We start from the raw sequence: 11,996 nt of genomic DNA on the forward strand, positions 1-11,996 counted from the left end.
GGTCATTAACTTTATTTAAAAGTTGTTATATTTCATAAAACAATTAAAAAAAAAGTTAGCTAAAGAGAGAATCGAATCTAGATTGCCTGCATGGCAAGTGAGTTCACTACAGACTCAGCCATTTCGCTGTGCTCCTATAATGTAAAATCGACCAGTATATGAGATGCGCTTAAAATTTTAGAGCCCTTTTTCTCAGAATCTTCTGGCTAGTGCGTTTTACAATTCTTCTGGGTGGACACCCTTGAGGTATACTACTAACCTATGAAGTCTCATCCCGAACTGAATTTCCAAGATCATAAGGTCCCCTTGTTAGTGAACTTAATTACCTACTACAAATTATTTAGTTAATAATCTTATTTAATATTTATTATTTAACTTGCTTTATTTATTTTTATATATAAATAAACTGATAAAATAAAACAAAAAGTAAAAATAATATACTAAATTTTAAGAAATGAAACTGTTAATTTTGACTTTTGAGTTTTAATATAGCTTTTTTGACAAGACTATGTCTTGTTTATAAAATTGTACTGCTGTTTTATGTTACCAGCATAGAGGTATGAAGTAGTACATGTCGAGAGTTGATATTTGGCACAGAGTATTAGGTGCCCAAATCATTTGCACATAAAAATCCAGACCTGTAGGTAGTTGGGGGACCGAGANTAAAAAAAAAAAAAAAAAACAATATTACATACTTTTAATTTGTATGAATTTTATATATTAATAACAAATTAAACAATTTGTAAAATTTTTAATAAATAAAAATTGTAAAAAATCATGACAGATACCTGAGGAAAGGACGATTATTTGATTCTTTCATAAGTGAAGAGAGCATTTCAACCTTTTCTTCTAAAGTTTGACAGAATTCATTAATGCTATCTAATCTCCTCTCAATTGCATCTAATCGTTCACATACAACTTGATTGAAATTCAATAATAATCTCTGCAATAATTTTTCATACTTCTATTATTAAACTATTCTTAAAAATTATTAAAATCTATTATTAAATTAAATATTCTGATTTATGTTGTCAATTATCATTCCTTAGCATGTAATTTTATGTGACAGTCATTGATTGTATTATGATGAATCAGTGTGCCTTTATCAATTGTAAAAGATATCATTAACAGTTTGTTACATGTAAAGTTAATAAAAAAAAACCCTTACAATGCTGGTCTGCAGCACTTCTAAGTACTGCAAGAAAAGCTCAATCTATCTGCCCTTCATCATCTTATCGTTAAAACCTTATGTTTTTTGCAAAAATGTAAGGTTCACTTGCAGTTTTTGGCTCTTTAGAACAGCACAGAAGCTGAAGTGCAGCAATACTAGAGATCACATGCTAAAGATCTGCATCTTATGTGGTAGCTAGTCTGAACTTTAACCCCTTCTAGAGCTGAAATAATGCATTTAAAGAGCCATGTTTACAAAACGTTTTTAGATTCTTAAGGCTTCTATAAATGTAGTAAATATCTTGCCACTACATTGCCTAACACTGTGTATGTGTAAATACATTCTTTTTTATCTTCTTAATGTAAGTATAAAAAATAACAACAAAATTATATAACATTAAAGATAATTATTTTCTTAATTTATTTGTTGTTGTGAAACAGTATTGTACTAAAATTTTTTAAGTGTTAAACACAACATTGTGTTATTAATCAATCACGTGGCTTCTTTTCCATCTTTATTTAATTGATACGGTATTTCTAGACATTTCAGGCTTTCGGCCCCTCATCATTCAACTAAAACAAGAAATAATGTATACAGCATTTAAATATTATATTTTACAAGTAAATTGCACAAACAATATAAAAAACATGTATGTAACTTACACATACCATTAATTACGATATGGCACTTGTTCACTATAAGTTTGCATATCACAAACCCGAAGAATGAGGTGGTTACACGGACATTATAAAATTTCGGTACATCTAGTTAAAATGGTAAAGTGATATATAAAAAATACACAAACTATGGGTATTAACAAAATGAAGTCTTACTGTTAAGTATATTCCTTTCTCCTATCAGAGACGATGAATGTATGTTGCTAAGTTCATTCAGATACTTTTGTTGGTACTGTACATTTACGTTGGTACAAACTTTCATAAAATTTCTGCACAAAATTCTTTAGTATAGCTTGTTCCACTTTTTGGTTAAACTTGGACTTAGCACTATCAAGTAGTGTTTCTGACTGTTTGCAATGATCAAAATTTACATAATCATGTAGAGTAGCTATAAAGCAGCCGAAACGAATCTAAGCCCTCTGATGGAGTTTTTAAAAAAAATTTTTTTATAAAAATTACATCTAAGATAAATTAAATTTAAATTTCTTAAAATATATTCAACCAGTTTTTATTTATGTTTATGCTTGTGCTTAAATTTTTATTTATGCAATTTTTTGAGTTGATTATGGCTACACTTTCTTTGAATTTTCTGTTATATGTATTTCTTTCTTTGTATAAAATTTTTGTGTTATCTTTATCAATATTGCAATTATTTATGATATACATTTTGTTTCTCCGATATTGATAAAATTTAAATTGAAAACGAGTAAAAGAACATTTAGCAGATATAAAATATCGTCGAATGCAATCCATCTTTCACAATCATTGTCTCATAAATAATTGTAATATTGATAAAGATAACACAAAAATTTTATACAAAGAAAGAAATACATATAACAGAAAATTCAAAGAAAGTGTAGCCATAATCAACTCAAAAAATTGCATAAATAAAAATTTAAGCACAAGCATAAACATAAATAAAAACTGGTTGAATATATTTTAAGAAATTTAAATTTAATTTATCTTAGATGTAATTTTTATAAAAAAATTTTTTTTAAAAACTCCATCAGAGGGCTTAGATTCGTTTCGGCTGCTTTATAGCTACTCTACATGATTATGTAAATTTTGATCATTGCAAACAGTCAGAAACACTACTTGATAGTGCTAAGTCCAAGTTTAACCAAAAAGTGGAACAAGCTATACTAAAGAATTTTGTGCAGAAATTTTATGAAAGTTTGTACCAACGTAAATGTACAGTACCAACAAAAGTATCTGAATGAACTTAGCAACATACATTCATCGTCTCTGATAGGAGAAAGGAATATACTTAACAGTAAGACTTCATTTTGTTAATACCCATAGTTTGTGTATTTTTTATATATCACTTTACCATTTTAACTAGATGTACCGAAATTTTATAATGTCCGTGTAACCACCTCATTCTTCGGGTTTGTGATATGCAAACTTATAGTGAACAAGTGCCATATCGTAATTAATGGTATGTGTAAGTTACATACATGTTTTTTATATTGTTTGTGCAATTTACTTGTAAAATATAATATTTAAATGCTGTATACATTATTTCTTGTTTTAGTTGAATGATGAGGGGCCGAAAGCCTGAAACGTGTAGAAATAGCTTCTTGATAAAAAGCACTGAGTTCAGCATTAATACGATTTTTCTTATATCGCAAGTACTTTCGACGAGTATTATATCGTCGTCCTCAGGCGAAAAAAAGAACAAATTTGAAAACTAGAACATGCAGTGTGTTCCAAGTAAAAAACGGAAAATTTTTCTTGTCAATTTCTAAATTATAACGTTCGGTAATTCCGTTGGTCACGTGCAACAAGCTTTTGCGGTCGTTCGAAATATCTTAAATCCACATGACTAGCAGCGCATGCGTTGAGGAGTGATCGTACTAATTATGCGACTCTTGGCGCTTTTTGCTGTTTAAACGCTAGTATAAAGTAACCCATATTTCGGGCAAGTCGAGTGTGGGGATGTTGCATGCGTCTGTGGTCATTGTAAGGAGCGCTTCCCAAATAAATGTAATTCTTCTGTTGTTACAGCTCCTGAGCAACGCTGTTTTTGACCATAACGGGTTATAGCCCTGCTGTAGAACTTTTCTGGCGAGCTCTGTGGTCTGTCTTCCTTTGTTTATATCATCCTGATGTTCTGCGATACGGCAAGCGATCATTCTTGTCGTTGCCCCTATATACTTCTCAATTGTCCCCATTACTGGATTTATCTATTTCTATACATGTAGAAATACTGTATCAATTAAAGAAAGATGGAAAAGAAGCCACGTGATTGATTAATAACACGATCTTGTGTTTAACACTCTTCTTAATTTATCTTTAATTAAGAACTCTACAATTGATATTCACAGTACCAGTTGCAAAGAATGATATTTTTCTATTATTAATGAATATTATATTCTGAAAAGACAAATTAAATTCATAAAAATATGGATAAATATTTAAACTTTTAGGAACATGCGAAAATACTTAATGATTTATTTTGTTACATAAAATATTGTATACATTTATATATAATTAAATCAGAGTCATTTCACATCTAAAAAGATACGAAAAAAATTTTTTAATCAATGATAAATCAAAATTTTATATTTTTTAATTATTTCCAAATTTTTAAAAATAAAATTATAAATTCTTAGATAAATAATTATTAATTTTATTACTTTTTTCCTAAATAAATTTGTATGAAGGAGCTTTCTTAAGTTTGATTAAAGTTAGCCTCACATAATTTAAATATACTAACAGTAAACAATTATACTTTAAATTAAGTATAATTGTTAAATAATAAGACTATCATATTATATATTTTATTTAATGTGATGATTAATAAAGAAACCTGATTACAGAATTTAACTGCCTATTATTTTCCATTAAACTGTAGAATTAGATTTTTAATAATTTAAAACAGTCTGTATAATTTTTCATCAGGTTTAACTGAAGTATTTATAAATGTTCATATCTAATTGAAGTTGTATTTGTTTGGTTTATCAATATTACTTAAAAAGAACTGATGTTTGGATAAATCCATATCTCTCTCGTGGTGCCATCAAGAGAGAGAAGCTGGAGATTTTTCCCCAAGTTTGCAGGAACTTACAGGCCTGTAGTGATTTTTAAAGCTATAAATTTATATTCTTTTTACTAATAGAAAATAGAAATTTTAAGACTGCTATTTATTTTACTAATAAATAACATTTTATGCATTTCATTTCATCAAAAAAAAAAAAAGCAAAAAAATGTCTGCTATATCTTCAGACCCCATACCGTGCTTTTGACAGCAGTTTTCTCCATTTGTCTGAATTTCTCATGTACTTGCAAAACAGTTTTCTAAATATCAAATTAGAATAAACTGTGATATATTCAATTTTATTTTCCATTTAAACTTTAAATTCAAAAAATTTTTTCCTGCACATGTGGATCATTCACATCCATGACTCAACAGAATAAGTTTGAGAAACAAGGTGCTAAAAATAATTATTGGTTTAACTGCATCTTCCTTGTCTTTGATCAATAAAGTTAAATTTATGGTAAACAATTGTCATATTATGTTAGGCTATATTAACGATAGTAACTACTAATTATATTTCAAGTAATTTGGCCTATATACAGATATTAGGCACCATCTCTTGATACATTTAATAATTAATTTAGATAATTCTGGAAGAAAAGAATCAGCCCAAAGTGGGACTTGAATCCACAACTCCTGCTTACCATGTAGTCACATCACCAGTTAAACTATCTGGATCTCTGTCTGATCTTCACTTCCAAAACCATTAATTTAGATATAACCATACTGGTTACTCATGATGCCAACTTTTGGGATGACTCNAAAAAAAAAAAAAGCAAAAAAATGTCTGCTATATCTTCAGACCCCATACCGTGCTTTTGACAGCAGTTTTCTCCATTTGTCTGAATTTCTCATGTACTTGCAAAACAGTTTTCTAAATATCAAATTAGAATAAACTGTGATATATTCAATTTTATTTTCCATTTAAACTTTAAATTCAAAAAATTTTTTCCTGCACATGTGGATCATTCACATCCATGACTCAACAGAATAAGTTTGAGAAACAAGGTGCTAAAAATAATTATTGGTTTAACTGCATCTTCCTTGTCTTTGATCAATAAAGTTAAATTTATGGTAAACAATTGTCATATTATGTTAGGCTATATTAACGATAGTAACTACTAATTATATTTCAAGTAATTTGGCCTATATACAGATATTAGGCACCATCTCTTGATACATTTAATAATTAATTTAGATAATTCTGGAAGAAAAGAATCAGCCCAAAGTGGGACTTGAATCCACAACTCCTGCTTACCATGTAGTCACATCACCAGTTAAACTATCTGGATCTCTGTCTGATCTTCACTTCCAAAACCATTAATTTAGATATAACCATACTGGTTACTCATGATGCCAACTTTTGGGATGACTCAGTGCCCACAGCCTATAAACTCCCACTATGACATTCAACTAGCAATTGCTTTCTTTACTCCAGATTTGTAAATTATATATATATATAATCCAGTAATAATTTGGCTTTAATCTAAAAATTGGGTTTGTAGATGTTTATGTTTAAGTTTATGGCACGTAAGTGATCTTACAATATAGATAAAGTTTGCTCAGTTTATTTTTAATTAAAATTTCAAACCTGTATTGATTGATGTGGACTTAATTCGTCCATCCACCGCGAACTTGCTTCCATTCCCTGAATGTCATTCTGTCCGGATCCATCATTTATAACATCCTGATGATCAAGAAGTGCATCTAGAATTAAAAAATTTACTTCAATTTGAAAAGTGATGCAATACAAAATAATAATAATAAAACAATAAGTTTCTAGTAAAATAAGCTATTTAAGGGTCATATTATTATGTACAACTGCAATATATGTTAATAATAATTATAGGCTACAAAAATTTCCTCAAATTATCTACTAATTGTATATTTAAATGAGTAAAGAATGTTTAATTTCTCTATATTTATAATAGTCATAAATTTCTTAATCTTTGTAAATATTTCTAATTCACTACACTTGAATTACAGAATTGTTCATTTTGAACCATGTCTTTTAGAGGGTCTTAGAACATTTTTGGAATTTTTCTTAAGTTATGTTTTGTGATGATTATAAAAAAGTTTTTATGTAAAAAATTTTATGTTGAGATTTCACTTATATATGTAAAGGGATTTTTAAAGACAACTGTCTTTGTGCATACTTCCATTCTATTTTTTCAAAACTTTTGAAACATTGTGATTTTTAATGTTTTAGTTCACATACATAGTAGACCAATTTTCAGAGCTATAGCTTATTTGGTTCCAGACTACCTAGAATTACGAGATGGGGTTAAAAATGATTCTATATAGATTCAGAAGCTTGATTCCATGCTCCAAACATGTTCATTTTTTTGTCGTTTTTGAACACCATATAGTTCAGACACACAACATAAGGCAATCTTCATTTTAATTTTATTCAATTTTTATTTGATACATGTACCTGTTTTTTGTACATGTTTCGAGCTTGTGTAGACCACTCCTCAGTCAACTAAAATTATATAATATATACGAATTACAATAAATATACATATATAAAAATTTCTTACACATATAAAAAAACTCCCTTTACATATATAAGTGAAATCTCAACATTAAATTTTTTACATAAAACTTTTTTATAATCATTACAAAACGTACCTTAAGAAAAATTCCAAAAATGTTCTAAGACCCTCTATAATTTCTCTTAATTGATGATCAATTTTAATTTTTTCTAGTTATTCAATAAAGTAATTATTAGTTATCTTGTTAATCAATAAAATGTTCATTTTCCTTTTTCTCCCATATTATTATTTTTGTTATAGAGGGCAACACTCATTTTGATACACTAGGATAAAATCATGCACTACACTAGGATATTGTCGTGCTCACTGAAGTCACAGGATATTTCAATCCAGTGTCATCCAAAAAACAGATGCTCATTTATTGAAAATTGCATTACCAGTTACATGCCCAGAAAATACGTAGTACGATCCAAAAGTTTGGGGACGTGGCGTAAAATTCCTTACCTTAAAAAGTTTATACAGTAGAGTCCCGAAAACTCAGCCTAATGTGGACTGAAAGGTGGCCGAGTTTATGAAAATGCCGTGTTAGCGAGAATGGGGTTAAAAAAGAATAAGTACGAGTGTTTCCTCAGAAAATACTATACTGTACTTGTATGTATTGTTTGCTTGAGAATATAACAGAGAATAAACTGCCCAAATACCCTTAAACAAAGGAAAAGTACTGTACGTACTGTACTTTATGAAGGCACAGAGCCTTTACTATATAAAAATGAAAATTAATGAATACACAGTGTACAGTAATTTACCTGATAAGACAGATCTCGAAAAATACTTTATGACACATAAAGCTGTCTATAATGAAAATTAACTAGAGGTTTTTTCGCCCTGCGAGGGTGTGGCCGAGTTATCCGGACTGCCGGGTTATTGAGTGCCAAGTTTTCGGGACTCTACTGTATTGCCGATGTACAACCACCTTCAAAGTAATCATCTTGGGCAACGATACACTTTTGCCAGCACTTGTATAACTTCTGGAAGCACTGCTGGAAGCCATTTTTTGAAACCTCCCATAAGGCCTCCTGCGATGCTGCTCTCACCTCATCTGATGACACAAAACGGCATCTCTGCATATGTTTTTTCATTGATGAAAACAAATAAAAATCACAAGGGGCTAAGTCCGATGAATAGGCGAGATGTGGAAGCACATTAATTTGAGTTTTGGCGAGAAACTGTGTGACCATTTGGGACTGATGTGAAGGTGCGTTGTCATGCAGAAGGTACAAGTCTCCACTTCGCCAGATCTGTGGCCATTTACAAAGAATGGATTCCCTCAAACAACATAAAATGTCTAGATAATGCTCCTTGTTTACTGTTCAGCCTTTGGGAATAAATTCTGAATGAACAATTCCTTGAGAATCAAAAAATACCTCCATCACAACTTTCCTTTTGCTCCGATCCTGCCGGAATTTCTTTCATTGCGGTGAGGAGGGTGATTTCCATGTTGAAGAAGCACGTTTTGATTGGATATCAAATAAATAACACCATGTTTCATCACCTGTTATGATGTAATTCAAAAAAGCTGGATCCTTATCGGCTTTGTCAATTAAATCACCTGATATTCTCATTTGTTCTTCCTCTTATTCAGAAGTCAAAAGCCACGGGACAATGTGCTGAGACACTCAGTGCATGTTAAGATCTTCCATTAAAATATGCTGGCAACTAGTCTTTGATAAGTGAGTAGCCGCAGTGATTTTTTCAAGGGTTTGGCGATGATCTTTGCGAACACTTTGAGAGACCAATTTAACATTTTCCTCATTCCGTGAAGTCGAAGGTCGGCTAGAGCGTTCATAGTCTGCAATGGATTCTCGGCCCTCTTTAAAACACCAATGCCATTCGTACACCTTCAATATCGGCATGGTAGAATCATCATGCACCTTTCTTAGCAATTTTAAAGTCTCCATAGGTGTTTTACCTAAATGCTGACAAAATTTAATGTTGCAGTGCTGTTCTTAAAACTCCACTTTTATTATGTTGCAGAACAAAGGTAACTATCTCTGGAAGAAAACAGCAGCGCTTGCGGTTTAATCACATAACATGGGTGAAACCAACCTGAACACGTAGGGGTGGTTTGGTAGAATCCATTTTATACGCTGTAACTTCAAATACATGCTTTTGTTGTCATAGATTACAGCAGTCCCCGAACTTTTGGATCATACTACGTATGTCTCTCAATGAATAACTTTTTTCAACTTTTATGCAATACAGAACCAACAAGACAGAAGTCTGGCATCATATTTTGACTAGCAGTTTATGTGGATTTCAAGTATCCTTTAAATGGAATTCCATACACAGGAAAAGATAACCACCATCCTTCAGACAATAAGGTCAGAGAAAAATTAAAAGCCAATAAAATCAGTCTAGTTGGTACAGTGAATTGTACAAGAGAAGTGCCAACATGAGTGAAAAAATTTGGCACTTCTCTTCTTGCAAAATACTTCAGTAATGTTATTGCAATTAACTCTACTGAAGCATGAGGATGTAACAATGACAGTTCATTAGGGAGAAAAGAACAAGAATGATGGCCAATGCATAACTTCAATTTACTGGACCTGGCTGCAACAAATGCCTGGGTTCTGTACAGGCAGAGTCTGAGTAAAAGATTTCCTAAAGAAAATTCATTATCTAACTGTGCAAGGAATTGTGAGAGGACCATCTAGAAATCCGAAAAAACTATCTGCACCACAATATCTCTTATCCCACCCCCAGGGTCATCCAAAATCAAGAAAACAAAAAGTACTGGATAGAATCCAGTAAAGGCAATGAAACTGTGGGTATATGTAATGTTTTTTCAAAGTTCATCTACAGAACCTGCTTGGGAACAAAACTACACGTTATTAGATGCAGCATGATATGCAAAATAATAATATAATAAATTTTTAAATTTTGATAACTATTATCTGCATTATTTTGATTTGTGAGCAATAAAAGTTCACAATGAAATTAGAGTAATAAAGCCATATGAAACAGACAAATTAAAATTATGATTATTACTGCTACCTTTTGTAGGCAGGTAATATTCATCATTTTAATTGAAATAAGAGCATTTGAGATTTCATTTCTAATTTTAAAACTTATCAAATTTTCTGAGAGGGTCAAAATTACCTCATTCAGTGATTTTATGTAAGTATATATTTGTTAATAATAAAAATGATTTAAATTAGAAAGAGGTGACCTTTTAGCAGTTAAAAGAATTTCATTTAAAATTAATTTTTCAATATTAATGCACATTATTAATAAAAGTAGACATGAGAAAGGATTGAAAGATTAATGTTTTTTATTAAAGAGATCATTTAAAATATAAATAATTAAAGACAGATCAAATTTAAAAAATATTATGTTAGAAATACATTTCAGTTATAAAATTTTATCAAAGGAAAAACAGTATAAATTTTTGTTTGTACACACAGACACCAAAGATCAGATCTAAATCAGTGAAATCTAATATGAGTAAAAATAACTTTAACATCTTTTTTTTATCTGTAAATTTTGTTTTTTCTAAAAACATGTTCATTATATGCAGGAAATGTTGAATTGAGATAGCAAAAAAAAATATGGCAAGGTTAAACAATTGTTTATGTTTGAAAATGCAAACATTACATACTTTTTAGTGCTTCAATTTGTATGAATAAAACATCTACATCATTTCATAGGTAACGAAAATGTGTACATCTCCATACTACTTGCATATTTACATTTAAAACTAACTTTAATATTTAGAAATTCAAAACTTAAAATTATTTAAATTGCTAATGTCTTTGGAATTCAAATATCATAGTTAAATAAGATGTTATTCTGTTCTATCTCATTTAAGGATGATTGATGATAGTGTAAAGTAGGCCTATGCTAAAGATGTTTATGATTTAGATAATTTTTAAGTTTTATACTTCTAAATATTAAAAGTAATTTTAAAATTAAATTGTGCATCTTCATAATTCAAACAAAAACTTTTTCAACCAATTACAAGAAATTACAAATGATGTTATACAATATTTCATGATTTAAACATATTTACATGTTAAAATCATATTTAAACAATTCTTTAATCAAATTACCTTATCAAAAGTTGAAATTTTAATTTTGTTAAAATCTCAAGTGCAATATTATTTTTCTGAAATTCATTGAAACATTATAGTAGAATAATATACAGTAGAGCGTCGATTTCCCAAAAGTCAATCATCCAAAAGAATTCCAGTCGGCAAATTTAAATTTTCGCCAGTGCTGTGGCGCTTCAATCTTTGGCTATGTCTTGGGCTACTCAAATATTTTACGTTTTTGATACTAAATTAACATCTGAAGTATAGTTTTTTATTATTTTTATATTTTTCAATATATTTATTTTGTTTGTACAAAATAAAAAAATAATTTTTAACGATACAATAGTCTTTGTTAGGCTTAACATCGACGAAAATTCAACGCGAAGCGACACGCAACGGATAAAAATTTTAACATCGGATACGTTAAACTATTTTTTCTTACATAAATCGGTTATCCGAAATATCAGTTATACGAACAACCCCAGTCCCCAATTGATTCGGAAAATCGACGCTCTACTGTAT

At 29.8% G+C, this 11,996-nt stretch overlaps 1 protein-coding gene across 1 annotated transcript in view; it reads right to left on the reverse strand.

Annotated features, from left to right (window-relative positions):
- Positions 1-775: 775 nt before the first annotated feature.
- The window catches only part of LOC111625246 (protein BANP-like), a 12,373-nt gene continuing 1,152 nt past the window's right edge, over positions 776-11,996 (reverse strand). The window contains exons 2-3 of the mRNA XM_023368343.1: positions 6,480-6,595; positions 776-943 (exon numbers count right to left, since the gene is read on the reverse strand). Of these exons, the coding sequence (XP_023224111.1) occupies positions 776-943; positions 6,480-6,595 (284 nt within the window). The remainder of the gene's footprint in view (positions 944-6,479; positions 6,596-11,996) is intronic.

Source organism: Centruroides sculpturatus, unplaced genomic scaffold (assembly GCF_000671375.1).
Source record: "Centruroides sculpturatus isolate CEXI.00-Female unplaced genomic scaffold, Cexi_2.0 scaffold317, whole genome shotgun sequence".
NCBI classification, from domain to species: domain Eukaryota; kingdom Metazoa; phylum Arthropoda; class Arachnida; order Scorpiones; family Buthidae; genus Centruroides; species Centruroides sculpturatus.